This window comes from Somniosus microcephalus, chromosome 18 (genome assembly GCF_052327205.1).
Source record: "Somniosus microcephalus isolate GS21.2 chromosome 18, FLI_Smic_1.0, whole genome shotgun sequence".
In the NCBI taxonomy this organism is placed as follows: Eukaryota; Metazoa; Chordata; class Chondrichthyes; order Squaliformes; family Somniosidae; genus Somniosus; species Somniosus microcephalus.
Window position 1 is genome coordinate 60,526,174 of NC_141004.1, and position 15,777 is coordinate 60,541,950.

A 15,777-nucleotide genomic window follows, 5' to 3' on the forward strand; every position below is an offset into this window, starting at 1 on the left:
AGATGTGTCAATCTGGGACAGTCTCACTGTCCACAAACTTCCACATATTACAGTCCCGACACATAGCCTGCCCTGCCATTTCTAGTTTTTATTTATTTATTTATGTATTAGTATTAATTTAGTTCTAGATATAATAAATTTACCTGAGGTCTAAATTATATTTACATATTTGGACTTAGATTGATTTCAAATTAATTTGTAATTAATTAACCTTATTTTTTTTGTTTATCACTTTTTTAATTTTATTATTTCCTTAACTCTTATTTATTATTTATATATATATATATAAAACAGATTTTAATTTAATGAAATTTGGAATGATTTATTTTTAGCAACCTCTTTTTAGTTAATTTTAAATTTATCCTCCTGGATCTGATGAATTAATTAGACACTTGATTTAATTGTATAATAAATTAAACACTTGACTTGATTATATAATAAATTAAACATTATCTCTAATTCCTTGGGCTCCATTGCTCCTCTGATGTGACTTTTTCAGGTTCAGAGTTTTTTTTCCGTTTCATCCGTGCGTCACAGAGAAACCTCACGTCACAGCCACTTCTCCCGTGCTTTAGAGCCGCAATTAGCATCCTAGGTGCCAAGGTTAGGGTTACAGAAAGAGTGAATGGACGGATTAGTGATGGGAGCAGGCAGTGATTGTCCATGCAGGAACAAATGATAAAAGAAGGGAGGAGTCCAAGGTGCTCAAAAGTGACCCTAGATGTCTGGAAATTGCAGGATAGGACCTGGATAGTAACATTTTCAGGACTATTGCTGTTCTTTGGTAAGGGGAGTGAGGTCATGAGTAGAGTGGTAGAGATTCACGTGTGGGCTAGTTGGGGCAGGTTGAATTGTGTTGACTTTACAAATAACGGTATACTTTTGGGGTAGACCTGATTGATGCAGGAAAGATGAGAATGATGAGATTATAAGAGTTTGTACAGTTCATAATGAGTCGCTTTGTGGGCATCACATGTAAACTCAGAGATGCACTGCAACTGAAAGGGATTCCACAATCTCAATGTCCAGCTGGTGTGCGACCATACTCAGCGAATCATGCAGGTGAATGCCCGGTATCCTGGCAGCAGTCATGATGCCTTCATTCTGCAGCAGTCTGCTGTCCCATTTGCATTTGAGCCACCACGACAAACCAGAGGATGGTTGCTGGGTGACAAGGGCTATCCGCTAATAACATGGCTCATGACCCCACTGCACAATCCACGCACTGGTGGGCAGCATTCATACAACGAAAGCCATACTGCCACACAAAATATTATCGAGCAGACCATTGGCGTGCTGAAGCAACACTTCCGCTCCTTGGACCTCTCTGGAGGTGCCCCGCAGTACTTGTCAGAGCACGTCTCAAGAGTTGTCGTGGACTGCCGTATGCTCCACAACCTTGCCATCATGAGGGCACAGCCCTTGCCACCAGCTATACGGCAACCAGCTGAGGAGGAGGAGGAGGAGGAGGAGGAAGAGGAGGAGGAGGAAGGGATGAGGCAACCCAGACAGCCCCATACTGCCCGGGCTGTCCGTGATTGACTTATCCGACTGCGGTACCAGTGAACGCCATCCCAATTCCCCATTCTGAGCGTGCAGCCTCTCAGCAGCGCATTAATGCTGGGCGGCACACTGCAATTGTGTAAATTAGCAGGGAGCACAAAGTTTGCATGCTGCCTACATCGGAAAGAGCGAGCGGGCTTCGCGATCCCCGTGCCCGTTTTCCGGCCTTATCCAATTTCTAGGCCACATGTGTTTTGGAGGGGAGCCCATAAAGGACGGTTACAGTGCACTTTTCACATTGATACACACCTAAAACTGCTTTACATCAATGCAGCATTATACCCCTAGATTGAACATGACTAATGAATACCCGTGGTTTGCAGAGCCCAGTCGTCTGAACAGGGTTGTTGCCTTAGAAAGAAAAGTTTCTACTGGCGCAAGATATTGATGCAGTCTTTCGTCAGTTACAGTCACTTACAGTTATTATCAGCCTTGAATATTAACCTTTACCCATAAAAGGTCTTTAGGAATTAAGTAACGGTGGACACAGGTCAGAATTGATGACACAGGTAGTGTGACTGGTCTGATCACTGATGGACAGGGCGTTGCTCCAGGTTTAAAAGTCATGCTTAACATTGTAATGATGTGCCAGGAGGGTAAGCTACCATGAAATTATCACAGCACTGGTAGAATGGAGCGCATTCCTATCAGCTTCTGCTGTGCTCTGTTCCACCAGCTCCACAATTCTTAATTGACAAATTCTCTGACTGCCAACTCACAGTGCTGATTCCAAGCACCAATTCTGCATTTAAAGATCTCTCCCTCTCCACTTAAAATGGCTTTGCACACAACGTCCGTGTCTTACTTGGAGACTTCAAGCTCTGGGCAATGACGCGCTAGTTCAAACAAGATTGCGAGTCCAAACTGTGTTCGGTTCTGCCCGTTTCAGACGAGCAGCTATAAAACACTTGAACAGCAAGTGCACTGTTATTCTAGGGGAGAAAAGGCTCTTTCAATTTTTTAGGGTCTAGGGAGGTTGTGTACATGAGCAGCAAAGCCAAAGTGACCTCCGCACCTGTCTCCCCGATCGGCACTGCAGGTTGCTGGCCTACACTTGCACATGCAGTTGCTGGCATAAGCCCTGCCATTGGCAGTTGACGGTGCTCTAGTTGAGTAAGAGTGCCTTATGACGAAGAGGTGCCTTGTTATATGTGACAATTTAAATCCTTACCAACCCTCTCACAGGGTCTATTGACATGTTATTTATAGTAGCCAATTTACACATTTGGGGGTTCTTAGCTTATTTGGGAGTACAGGCAAAATGCCAAGTTGCAAAGGAATCAAGGGATATAGGAATCGGGTGGGAAAGTGAAGTTGAGATAGGAGATCAACCATGATCTTACTGAATGGCGGGCAGGCACAACGGGCTATATTGGCCCAGTAATTCCGGGCCCAACGCGTGAGTACGGACGGGGTACTCACGCGTGGGCCCGATGGAAGTGCCGGTTTTCAGCATGCACAGCGCATGCGCGGAAAACCGGCATTTCCTGTCCTCTGAACCAAGGGGTTCAGAGGCCGAACGCGTGCGCGCAGGAGTCTGCGCGTGCGCGCTGAAATTCCTTTTTTTCCACAGGTTTGCGCGTGTGTAAGGGCCTCTCCTTTTTACGAATGTAAAAAGGAGCCGTAAGGACTTCATTCTTTAAGGTAAGTGGTCTATTACTTAAAATTATAACTTTTTCCACAGCTTTATTGTTTTTAAGGACTGTACAGTAAGGTAAGTGTAGTTTTAGACCCGATTTTTTAAAAAGTTATTTTTTTCAAAAATTTGATTAATTGTTTAAAATAGCTTTTTAAAGTTATTTATAGATCATTTAATTATTGGGATGTTTTTTTAAATTTTATTTAAAGTTAAACTAGTCTTTTGGGCACCCGTACTTTTCATGAGTTTGACAGTTCTTACTATCAAACTCATGTATGAAGTTTCCCCTCCTCTGATTGGCTGCACAGTGCTCACCTGATCCCAGCCGGCACATCGAACTAACTACGCCGCTGGATCAGGTAAGCACAGCGCACCGACATCTGAACCGGGCCAGTGACAGGAATTCCAAGCAGGCCCAGGCTTCAGATGTCGGCGCGCCGGGTGAGTGCACATCGGGGGCTTGCACGCGCGGCAAGCCCCCAAACCTAATTTCTGGGCCATTGCCTATTCCAGCTCCTATTTCTAATGTTCTTAAGTTGTCGGATTACTAAACTGATTAAAGTGCATTATGGGAGTTCAAAGACATATAACTCATGAATTCCACTGGAACGTGGACAAAAAACTTTCCTAATCTTCCACGAATACTTCATGGTCCAACAATGTGAGAGGTTTTGAAAAAAAAATGTGTGTTCTGGAACATAATATCTAACTACAGTAGGATATCATTTCTGCTGTCATTGTCATTGCCAGGGCAGTACAAGTCTCCATCATCATCCTTCCAATTCATATAACTGAATTTTTAGAATTGGATCAGGAGTGAGATACTTGACTGTTCTGGACAAAGGTAAGGCTGCTGCTGTCTCATCACAGTGCAGGATAAAGGCCACTGTTCTACGACGGCTGAATACGTCAAATTCCATTTTTATTATATGGGAAGTTCACGGTGTTTTGGGAACCGTATTTTGTCTGTTTTACCTTGAAAGCTGCAGGTCAGTGGCTTTTATAATAATTGTTGCAGGTCAGATCCTCACAGGAGGCGAAATTGGTCTTTGGCAGGAGCACGAAATGGGTGATAGTCAACGGGCATGGTGCAAAACGGACACGGTGTAAATGGGCCCGGTGTAAAATGGGCACATTATAAAATGGGCACAGTGTAAAACGGGCACAGTGTAAACGGGCACCATGTAAAACGGGCACGACAAATGTCATGGACCATAAGGTTCTGTACACGCAGTTCGTTTTCTGAACTTTGCAGATGTACAAGTACATACAATGTGTGCTGACGGTCTAGTATTTCAACCTCAGACTCAGAGTTCTCCATTGAGCGAACAACTTATTGGCAATTGGAGCCAAATTAGGGTTAGCTTTGTCCCCACACCCACAAGTATATGGTTGAGATTGCCTCAAACTCATTTCACACAGAATTGTCACAGTTAACAGAGAGAGGAGGCTTCCCTTTTGGAAGTCTGGGCTGGACAGGTGTTAAACATTTATTTTCCATCCATGCATGGCTGCATCCTGTGATATACTTTTTTGTCTATAACTTACAATTTTAAGTAATGACATGTTTTGTAGTTTTGTAGCGTGTTGTAAATGGGGCATGGATAAATAAAAGATCTCACTGTTGGTGGTACTTCAGTTGAGTAAATCAGCAGGTGCTTGTTTCTTATTGAAAGCTATGGACATCAAATTAATTCTAAGATCACTCCCCTTTACATGTTATATTCTGGAATGTCGAGTCTATAATCTTCATAACAGAATCCATTTTATACACTTATGCACTCGTGCAGTGTTTTGGGATGTCAACTGCACATAGGTTACAAGGAAAAGCACATCAAAAATTCTAAGTAGTGCACCCATGATCCCATGCAGTTAACAGGTTCATGACCTCTACTGGAACTGTTATTTCATACACTAGCACACTTTGGGTTAAAATTAGATTAGGCCCGAAAACGGAATTGCGATGCGAGATTGGCCCGTGCCCGTTGAAAGTAATGCAGGCAGCCCTTGACATTCATGCTACTTGCTAATTATCATTATTGATGTGAGCAGCCCAGCACTGAGTGCGCTGGTGAGTGGCTGAGCGCTCAGCAGAGGGCCAAGGTTTATGCGAGGCTAGCTCTATTTAAAGGCAGACTGCACCTCTTAAAGGTGAGGTGCATTCCGCATTCAGCAGTTGCTGGAAGTGCTTGTCAAGGCAGCTGTCACTCAGTAATGGCTCAACAGGGCAGAGAAAGGGCACCAAGGTTCTCCGACACAGCACTGGAGGCCTTAGTGCAGGGAGTAGGCAGGAGGAGACAGGTCCCCTACCCACAGGAGGCTAGGAGGCCCTCCACACTCACAGTCAGAAGGCAATGGGAGCAGATAGCTGAAGCGGTCACTGCCAGCAGTCTTGCCCCGAGGACCTGGATCCACTGCGGAATAAAGTTCAATGACCTCACACGAATGGTCAAGGTCAGTGAATGCATCTTCAAAAGCCGTCTCCCACCAACTGTACCACTAGCCTCACACACTGCTCAATGCACCACACCCCCATCACTCACCTACCAACAATCTCTGTCAATCACGCCTCATACCTCACATTGAATACTTCACCTCACCCTCACACACTTACCACTGCTGCAAGCCTCACACCCACATCTCACACCTTGCATACACTGCCAGCTATTCAACCATGACAGGCACATCACCCAAACACATTGCACCACACTCACTGACACATTTCACTTTCTCTTGCAGGGCAAAATGGCTCATAACCGCAGGCAGCAGCAGCTAACCTGCAGGGAATGGGCAAGCCTGCATATCCTGACCCAGCTGGAGGAGACTGCTTGACATTATTGGAGGACCATCACTGAGGCTGTGGTGATCAGTGAGGCTGAAACCATTGAAAGTAATGATATGCTCATACCTAACCCTCCTTCTCACATCCCACTTCTGTAATGATCAGTAACATGTCATTCTAGAATGGTACACTAGGTGGAGCTGTATGTTTAGTAGTGGGCTACCTACAAGGCAGTAGTCAAGATGGATGCCTGTACACTAGTCCACATGGCTGAATAAATGACTAGCTCAAGCTAGCTGTTCATAATGAAAACGTCTATTTATTTATGAACATAACATGGTACCAGGATTGGTAATATCTGCTGAATATTGCGAAACACGACATGGAGAATTTGAAGCCACCAGAGGGTTTGAAACTCACGGGGAATGTCGACTGCAATTGGCGGACTGACTTCCAAACAACAATTCGAACTCTATATTGCTGCCACCGGGTTCAGTACGAAGCCAGACGCAAGGAAAATAGCGTTGCTGCTCACGGTTGCAGGCCCGCAGGCGATAGAGGTATTTAATACGTTTGTATTTGATCAAGAGGAGGACAGAGAAAAAATGGACAATGTGCTAAAGAAGTTTGATACACATTATTCTGCCCTTGCAGCGCGTTCCTATGCAGAGCTAGACAGGTAGCTAACAACTTGATATCTTCCCATAAAAATCACAAGGCTTGACTTTTCTTGTAAACTTTACTGAAAGATTCTTATTGTGAAACTGAAATACAATACAGAAATGGAAGCACACATTAGTATACAAGCACATAACTGATATGCATACACAAATTTAGGTACGCCTGAACAACACAATACATTTGGCATGTAACTTACCAAACATGTGGAAACACAGCTTACTGTGAATATGCATTTAGCAAACTGGAAGGCGTTCTCTTTAAATTATCCCTGTACATAGTGCATCAAAATACAGCTACAAGTTAACCAGCTAGACAGAGAGCGAGCACTTCACGGCTAGCTGTGTAAGTTTGCTTACAAAGAAAAGTTACAAACTAAACATTTTCTGCAAAATATAGTGTACACTAATCATCTATAACATTCTCAAGTACTTACAGACAAATAGTGTCCAAGGCTGAAGCATGGCAACAATATAACTTCCCAGACCATGTGTGGCTACAGGTCTGTGATATACAGTAGTTTACTTTACTGCACTTTACTGTGCTTTACTGCACTTTACTACGCTTTTACTGCAGTTGCTAGGTACCAAATATCCACTAGGTGGCGGCACACAATGGGAATCGACCCAAATTACTCGAACCCCTGAATTAACTGGAAAGCTAACATAAATTCCTAAAGAAAGGCAGCACACTCCCCGCTTGGTACAATTCCATTGTACCACTACAGATACAAAATAAACCTAAAGAGAACGTCCTTTGGCTGCAAACATACTCAGAATCCTTTCTCTAGGTTTCTTCAGAAAGGAGGACTACGATCTCTGAGACTGGCCTCAGAAACACTTTGACAGTACCCTCCTTGACAATCTTCACCTCCACCTTACGGACCCTCTTGTCCCTGCTCGGCAAAGTTTTGACAACCAGTCCCAGTGGCCATTCATTTCTGTGTGCTTGGCTGTCTTTCAGCAAGACAACATCTCCCACTTTGACATTTGGCTTGTCTTCTGTCCATTTCCTACGGCTCTGTAGAGTGGACAAATACTCTCCTCTCCATCTCTTCCAAAAAGTGTCTGCAAGACACTGGACTTGCTTTCACTGCTTCCCGTGCAGCTCAGCCATGTCAAAGTTTCCAGGGGGGGCTGAAATAGCACTCATCTTTTGAGTCAGGAGCATCGCTGGGGTGAGGACTGCAGGCATGTCTGGGTTGGTGGACACTGGCACCAGGGGTCTTGCATTCATGATAGTTAGGAAAGCTTTGTTGTCCATGGGTAGTGCTGGCTTGTCATCATCCTTGGACCTTTCAAACACTGAGCATCCTAGGCTGTCTGTGCCTGCCTCTTCCTCACAGGCAGAGGAGGTTGACCTATGATGCTGCGTCATGCCATCGTAGTCTTCTTTTACCTGGATCCTGTTTGGGCATGGGCTGAGACAGGATGTGCGACCGTTGTGCAACACGTTTGCTTTATAGACGCTGACATCCGCTGGTTTGTGGGATGTTCCCAGGCAAACTCCACCCACGAGGACCCATCCCAGGTCAAGCCGCTGTGCATAAGGAGCATTGTGGGGCCCGTTGATTTGCTCACGCACCTTGTGCACCCTTAAGATGTCTCTTCCCAAGAGCAGGAGGATTGGAGCGTCCGGGTCCACAGCTGGAATCTTGTTGGCAACTGGCCGTAGGTGGGGCTGATGGCGTGCGACCTCTGGGGAGGGAATTTCCGTCCTATCATCTGGCATCATTGTCACGGGGCCGTGCATTCACGGGGTCGTTTTGCTAGGGTTTCGGTAGTGGTGGACCCAAGTGCAGGAAACCTATCCAAGGACTCGAGACCAGGTAGAACTTGAAAGATGCTTCCTTGAGACTCGAGAACATAGAAACAGGGTAACACTCGAAAGGAGACTCACTTGAGCCTCGCAAACACAGAGACATAGTAACACTCGAAAGGCGATTCCTTGAACCTCGAAAACACAGAGAGACTCGAGAGAGCTGCTACCTGCAGGCAGGCGAACCCAGGACTGACCAAAGAGGACAGGAAACAGGAAGCTTAAATACAGGCCAGAATGGTCACGTGACATAATTAATCAAATAAGACAGGAGACAAATACATTAACAAGACACAGGTGAGGCCAGAGGCACAGAGAAACAAGACAAGGACCAAACTGCACAACTTTATTCATTCTCTGTCTTGCTCTCTGTGGTGCTGGTTGAGCTGCAGCAGAGTGGAAAGTGGTGGTCTCCTTGACCAGGGAGTGGAGGGGAAGGAGAGACCCCAGGCCACCACTACCGTCAGCCAGCAACAGCAACAACTGAGGTGCCTGGAGAGAGAAGAGGAGAGGGAAAAGGGGGCCAACATCTGCAAGAGGAGAGGCCTTTCCACCACTGCCTCCCCAAATTGGCCTCCATTCCAGGAGCGGGAGAGAGGGGAGTGAAACAGCATCGACATCAACGACTTGGAAGGAGGGTAGGAACAACTTCTTTGTACTGAACATCTGCAGGTGGGTGTCATTTGGTGCATTCCCCAAAAGACTTTGTATTGTAGGTGGGGGGAGGAAAGAAGACCGGCCGGAACATCAAGGGGTGTCTGTGTGTGCGTGTGTGGCTCTTGTAGATTACTAGGCCACACACACCACTTAATAAGCGCCCCTTCCATTGCCTGGCCTGGGTCAGCTGGAGCTGCCTAGGTGAAACCTTTTATTACATCGTGAAGACCTGGTGTAGGGCTGAGCCTGGGCATTCTCCAGCTTTCCCAGGCGAAGACATCTTCTCCCCCTGCCTGAAGACCACCAACAGAGACTTTATTTTTTCCATCGGGGAGTGCACCCCTGCCGACACCCACCCACCTACCATCCTGAGTGGCGACCCTGCCTTTGCGGCCTCCCTCCTTCCCACCACCCCCCCCTCTCTCTCTCTTTGTCTCTCTCTTTGTCTCTCTCAAAGGGCACCTCTTTCCAACTTTTATTAATTGCCACTTGAACAGAGGGGAGAAGGCCGCTCTCCCAATTCCAATCAACAAGGGGAGAGGTGGGCCTTTAATTTAACAGCTCCCTCTGCTCAAGGGAGGACTTTAAAAAAACCCACCTGAGGCCATTTTAACATTCTTCAGGCCTGTGACTTGGGGTGGGTGTAGCTCTTCTTTAAAAAACCACCCCATAATGGCGTCTGCATCTTCGCTGGTGACGGGGCCAGCCAGGACTTATGTGGGAGTGGCAGCCACAGCCACAGCTGCTCCCGCTTCTTCTGCTGCCCCGTCACCTTTCAAACTAATTACAAAAAAGCTTGGGGTGAAGAGCTACACCCACCCCACCATGACAATTGAGGCGTGCGTAAAGGCCATGGCTGGGGTTGTCGGCCCTTCAGCCATCCTCGCCGCCTCAAAAATGTACGGGAAGGCTGTGTTCTTCCTGGGGTCGGAGCGGGCGGTGTCCCTGACCGTCGCCAAGGGGATCACCGTGGGCGGGACCTTCCTGCCGGTGGATCCTCTTGAGGCCACCGCGCGGAGGATCGTGATTTCCAACGCCCCGCCCTATATTCCTGGTGAGCTCCTCCTCCCCCACTTGCACCAACTTGGGGAGGTGAGGTCGGGGATTACACCCATCCCGCTCGGCTTCCGGGAAGCCAGCCTTCGACACGTCTTCTCCTTCCGGCGCCAGGCCTTTATTCAGCTGGCGCGGGAGGAGGACACCGATGGGGCTTTTGTCGTCCTCCATGAGGGGACCGCCTACCGCGTCTTCTGGATGTCGGACGGTGTGCGGTGCCACGCCTGCAAGGAGGTGGGGCACATCCGAAAGAACTGCCCCGCCTCCAAGGCCGCCAGATCGTCTGGCGTGGCCGAGGCTGGCGCCGCCGCCGCCCCCCCCGGATCTGTCCGCGCGTCGGGTGCCACTGATGCGCGGTCGACGTCGGAGGCCGATGCCACCGGGGCCTCCGGCGGGGGGGAGGGAGCCCGTCCGGGCGGAAGGAAGTCGTGGCACAAGACGAAATACCTCAGGGTGGGTCCCCCCGCGGAGGGCGAGCCCTTGGACCTAGAGCCCCTGACACCCACGCTCATCGCTGAGTTGATCGGGGCAGACGAGGGTGGGAGGGGCCTCGTGCCCGAGCCTGTGGCCGCCACCGCCGTGGCGGAAACACCGATACTTGCGGCCGGGCTCGGGCCCAAGGAACCCGACGAACCTGCTCCGGAGGGAGCAGAGGAGGAGGCCCCTGCAGGCATGGAGGTCTCCCTTGCTCCCTCTGTGCTAAAAAGAAGGCGCAACCCCCTGGAAGAGGAGGAGGACCGGGAGGAGGAAGGTCCCTCCGATCAGGTGGAGTTGTCGCCCGCCGCGGGTACTGTGCCCCCCCCCACCACTGTCACCATCACCGGCGATCGGCAGGGGTCGCCTGTCCCTTGGGAGGCTGAGGCAGATGTGTCTGTCCAGCACGTGCTTCCCGGGGATGGGGACGAGGCCCTGCCCATGGGGGGGGGGGTTGCGGAACAACCCGCGGCGACAATTGACGTTCTTTCGGTACCGTTACCCCTCGATGGGTCGGGCGGCCTGGGGTCTGGGTTGGGCGAGTTCGAGGAAAGTGAGCTCGCCCAAAGCGACCCGGACATTTCCCAGGGGCTGCTCGACCTGGTCGAGGTTTTAGCTAAGGACACCCCATCTGCTGGGTCGGAGGCCGGTGGCGGGGAAAAGGAAGGCCCTCTTACTGTGTCTCCGGCGCTGGACGTCTTGGAGGAATTCAGTTTTGTCTTCACTCCGATTTCTCCGGTCGTTCCGGCGTCTGAGGTGGAGGATGGCTCCGAACCACCGCCGTCTTCTGGCCCGGCGCCCCCAGAGGAGCCCAGGGAGGATTCCTCTGCCACCGATCCTGGGGGTGGGATCCAGGCAGAGGCGGGGCCGGCTGTTGCGGCCGAGCCGTTCGCTGCGCACTGCGCGACGGACGGGTCGACCGCCGGTGACGACCCCCCGGAGGAGGACGGGGTCTCGGTGATGGGCGCGGAGGACGAGTTGGATTCCATCGCCGACGAGGCGATGGGTGACCTCGTGCCCCTCGCCGAGTCTCCCCTCATTCCTGTCAGGGAACTCCGGGATTTTGTGGCCATGTGCCAGGGTCGTCCAAACAAGACCCGGCTGGCCCTCGCCAGGTGGTCGGAGCTGGCGCTGCTCATCGGGTCAGTCTGCGCCGCCGTCAAGACCATGGGCGCGGACGCGGACGTGAGCCCGCTCGAGCTGCGTCGGCTCAGGTCGTTCCTCACTGGGCTGCTGAGGGAGTGGCGGTCGACTAGCGGCTGCGCTCCCTCCCCCCGTTAGGTGTAGGTAGAGGTTGCACTATGCTTCTGAGATGAAGATAACCATAGCCAGCCTCAACATCAACGGCAGCAGGGAGGCTCGCCACAGATTTAATAACCTTTTGGTCCTTCGGGACGGGAAGTATGCGGTGTGCTTCCTGCAAGAAACCCACACCGTTCCGGGAGACGAGGCCACGTGGCTCCTGGAGTGGCAAGGAGGGGTCAGCATGAGTCACCTCTCCAGTGTTTCCAGCGGGGTGGCTATCTTGCTGGCCCCGCATTTTCAGCCGGAGATCTTGGGGGTCAAGGAGCACGTGCCGGGCCGCTTGCTCCAGGTCACTGTTCGCCTGGGGGGCGTGCCGCTCCATCTAGTGAACGTGTACGCCCCTCAGGCCGGTGCGCAGCAAGTGCGTTTCTTTGAAGAAGTGTCCGCTCTTCTGGGCTCCATCGACGCGGGCGAGTGCGTCATCCTCGGGGGGGATTTTAACTGCACCCTCGAGGCGAGGGACCGTTTGGCCCCCCAGCGATGCCCAGCGGCGATGGAGAAGCTGAGGGACCTGGCTGGGTCCTTCGACTTGGTGGACGTCTGGCGACATCTCCACCCCGACTCCAGCGCCTTCACTAGCGTGAGGTCTGGAGGAGGATGGTCCAGAATCGACCGCCTTTATATTTCCCGGGCGTACGTCTCCTGCGTTCTGGCGGCTTCCATGCGGCCGGCGCCATGCACGGACCACCACCTGGTGTGGGTGGAGCTCGTTCCACTGCGCGCGTGGGGGGGGTCTGCGTACTGGCATTTTAACAACCTGCTGCTGGAGGACGCGCGGTTCCAGGATTCGTTTCGTCGGTTCTGGGCTGACTGGAGAAGGAAGCGGGGGGGCTTCCCCTCCTTGAGGCTATGGTGGGACATGGGCAAGGCTCACGTCCGTCTCTTCTGTCAGGAGTACGCGAAGGGGTCGACCAAGAGGCGGGAGGCCCGGGTCGGGCGGTTGGAGAAGGAGGTGCTCGACCTGGAGTCCCGTCTCGGTCAAGTCGTCAAGGGCCCGGCCCTGCGGAAGGTGTATGAAGAGAAGAAGGGCGCGCTGAAGGACCTGCAGCTCGTCGGGTCCCGAGGCGCGTACGTGAGGTCGCGGATCCAGTTCCTGCGGGACCTGGACCGCGGCTCCCCCTTCTACTCGCTGGAAAAAAGACAGGGGGTCCGTAAGCAGCTCTTGGGGCTGCTGGCCGACGACGGATCTCTGGTCTCGAATCCGGAGGGAATCAGCGCAGAGGCCCGCGCCTATTATGGGGCTCTGTTCTCTCCGGATCCGTCCAGTGAGGATGCGCGCAGAATTTTGTGGGCGGACCTGCCGAAGGTCGGCCTGGAGGGCACTGAAAAATTGGACGCTCCTCTGAGTCTGGAGGAGCTGACCGGCACCCTCCGCCAGCTCTCCAGGGGAAAGTCCCCGGGGCTGGACAGGCTGACTGTGGAGTTCCACAGGGCGTTCTGGGACGTCTTGGGGGGCGACTACGCATGGGTCCTGGGGGAAAGTTTGGCGACCGGGGAGTTGCCCCTCTCGGCGCAGGGCGGTTATTGTCCTGCTGCCTAAGAAGGGCGATCTCCGCCTCCTTAAGAACTGGCGCCCGGTCTCCCTCCTCAGCACGGACTATAACATTTTTGCCAGGGCCATGTCTGCTCGCCTTGGCGCCGTGCTGGCCCACATGATCCACCCCGACCAGTCCTACACGGTCCCGGGCCAGTCTATCCACGATAACATCCATCTGGTCCGGGACCTGGTCCACCATTCCCAGAGGGCTGGTCTGTCAGTCGCCTTCCTTTCCCTGGATCAGGAGAAGGCGTTCGACAGGGTGGATCATGAGTATCTCTTCGGGACTCTGCGCGCATTCGGGTTCGGGACGCATTTTGTCGCCCGGATCCGACTTCTGTACGCTGCCGCAGAGTGTCTGATTAAAGTTAACGGGTCCTTGACGGCGCCCCTTCGCTTTGGGAGGGGGGTGCGTCAGGGATGCCCCATGTCTGGTCAGTTATACGCCATTTGCGTAGAGCCTTTCCTGCGCCTCTTGTGGAAGAGGTTGATGGGACTGGCTCTGCAAGGGCTGGGCGTGGAGGTGGTCCTCACGGCTTACGCCAATGATGTACTCCTCACGGTCATGGATCCCGTTGACTTGCGGAGGATGCGGGAATGCCAGCAGATTTACTCGGACGCATCCTCCGCCAAGATCAACTGGGAGAAATGTTCCGGACTCCTGGTGGGTCAGTGGTGGGTGGACTCCCTGCCGGAGGAGTTCAGGCCCTTCGCCTGGAGCACCACGCACCTCCTCTACTTGGGAGTCTACCTCTGCCCTGCCGAGGATGCCTGGCCGGCGAACTGGCACGAGTTGGAGGCCAAAGTCGCCACTCGCTTAGGACGCTGGACAGGACTGCTCCGAGTGTTGTCCTACAGGGGTCGAGCGTTGGTCATAAACCAACTGGTGGCCGCCATGTTGTGGTACCGGTTGGTCACTCTGATCCCTCCCCCTGCTTTTGTCGCCAAGATACAGAAGAAGCTCATCGACTTCTTCTGGGGCAAAAGGATGCACTGGGTCTCTGCCGCGGTTCTGAGTCTCCCGCTTAGGGAGGGCGGTCAGGCGCTGGTGTGCCTTCGCACCCAGGCTGCGACTTTCCATCTTCAGACGCTGCAGAGATACCTGTACGTCGAGAATCCTCTGAGATGGTGTGTGCTGGCGACGTATTTTTTCCGCCAGCTGCACGGCCTCAATTACGACATGCAGCTCCTGTTTGTGAAAGTGGGCGGCACGCGTGCCAGCCTGCGGGAGCTGCCTGTCTTCTACCAGGAACTGCTATGGGTTTGGAACTACGTCGCTTCCAGGCGGAGCTCTCCCCCGTCAGGAATGGCGGCTGTCCTTTGGGAGCCGCTGTTCAGGAATCCGCACCTCCACGTCCGCGGGTTCGGGTGGCTGGCGGAACGCAGGGCTGTGCCTGGCAAGGTGACTAGAGTCGGGGATCTGCTCGATGGCGGAGGAGCGGGCTGGATGGCGCCGGAGGAGTTGGCGCGGCGCATGTCTTGGGCCAACGTCCGGCTCGCGGTCAATGCCATCGAGTCGATGAAAGCGACGCTGCGCCCCGGCGCCACGAGGTGTATCGAGGCAGCTCAAGCACGTGGGGCGATCCCGTCCGAGCTTTCCCCCGTTTGGACGGAATTTCTTATCGGCGCCCAGCCCCGAAACCCCCCTCGGGAACCGGCGCCTCACAACTTGAGCCGTCTCGAGGAAATACCCTCCGTGCCTTTTCATTCCGCACGGAGGGGTTTCCTGTACGGGCTGCTCCTGCACACTTTCCACTTTGTCATCTTTGCCTACTGCCTGGACACACCGTGGCGTGCCGTCTTGCCTTCCGGCGGAGGCGGAGGTCCCCAATGGAGGACTCTCTATGCGGGAGTCCTCCCTTGCTCTATTGGGGACTTGGCCTGGAGGGTGTTGCACGGAGCTGTCCCGTGCAATATATTGTTAAGTAGGTTCACGGACTCCCAGACCGCCTGTTTGTTCTGCGGTCTGGAGGAGTCCGTTTTTCACGTATATGTTGAATGTGAGAGGTTGCAGCCCCTCTTCCATTATTTGAAGGGGCTGCTCCTCGATTTTTGGTTGCACTTCAGTCCCACGCTCTTGATCTACGGTCACCCGGTGCGGAGGGGAGCGGGCAGGTTGGAGGACCTCCTCATGGGTCTGCTCCTGGGCCTGGCTAAAAAAGCCATCAATTGGTCCAGGCAGCGGGCGTTCGAGGGGGTCGTCCAGCCAGATTGCCTCCCTCTCTTCCGCGGCCATGTTCGCGCCCGGGTGGCCCTGGAGATGGAGCA

The 15,777-nt window shown here is 52.4% G+C and overlaps 1 protein-coding gene across 1 annotated transcript in view; it reads left to right on the forward strand.

Moving 5' to 3' along the window:
* LOC147105319 (uncharacterized) overlaps positions 1-6,034 on the forward strand; it is a 49,583-nt gene extending 43,549 nt beyond the window's left edge. The window contains exon 4 of the mRNA XM_086011799.1: positions 5,942-6,034. Within this exon, the coding sequence (XP_085867925.1) occupies positions 5,942-6,034 (93 nt within the window). The remainder of the gene's footprint in view (positions 1-5,941) is intronic.
* Positions 6,035-15,777: the final 9,743 nt, after the last annotated feature.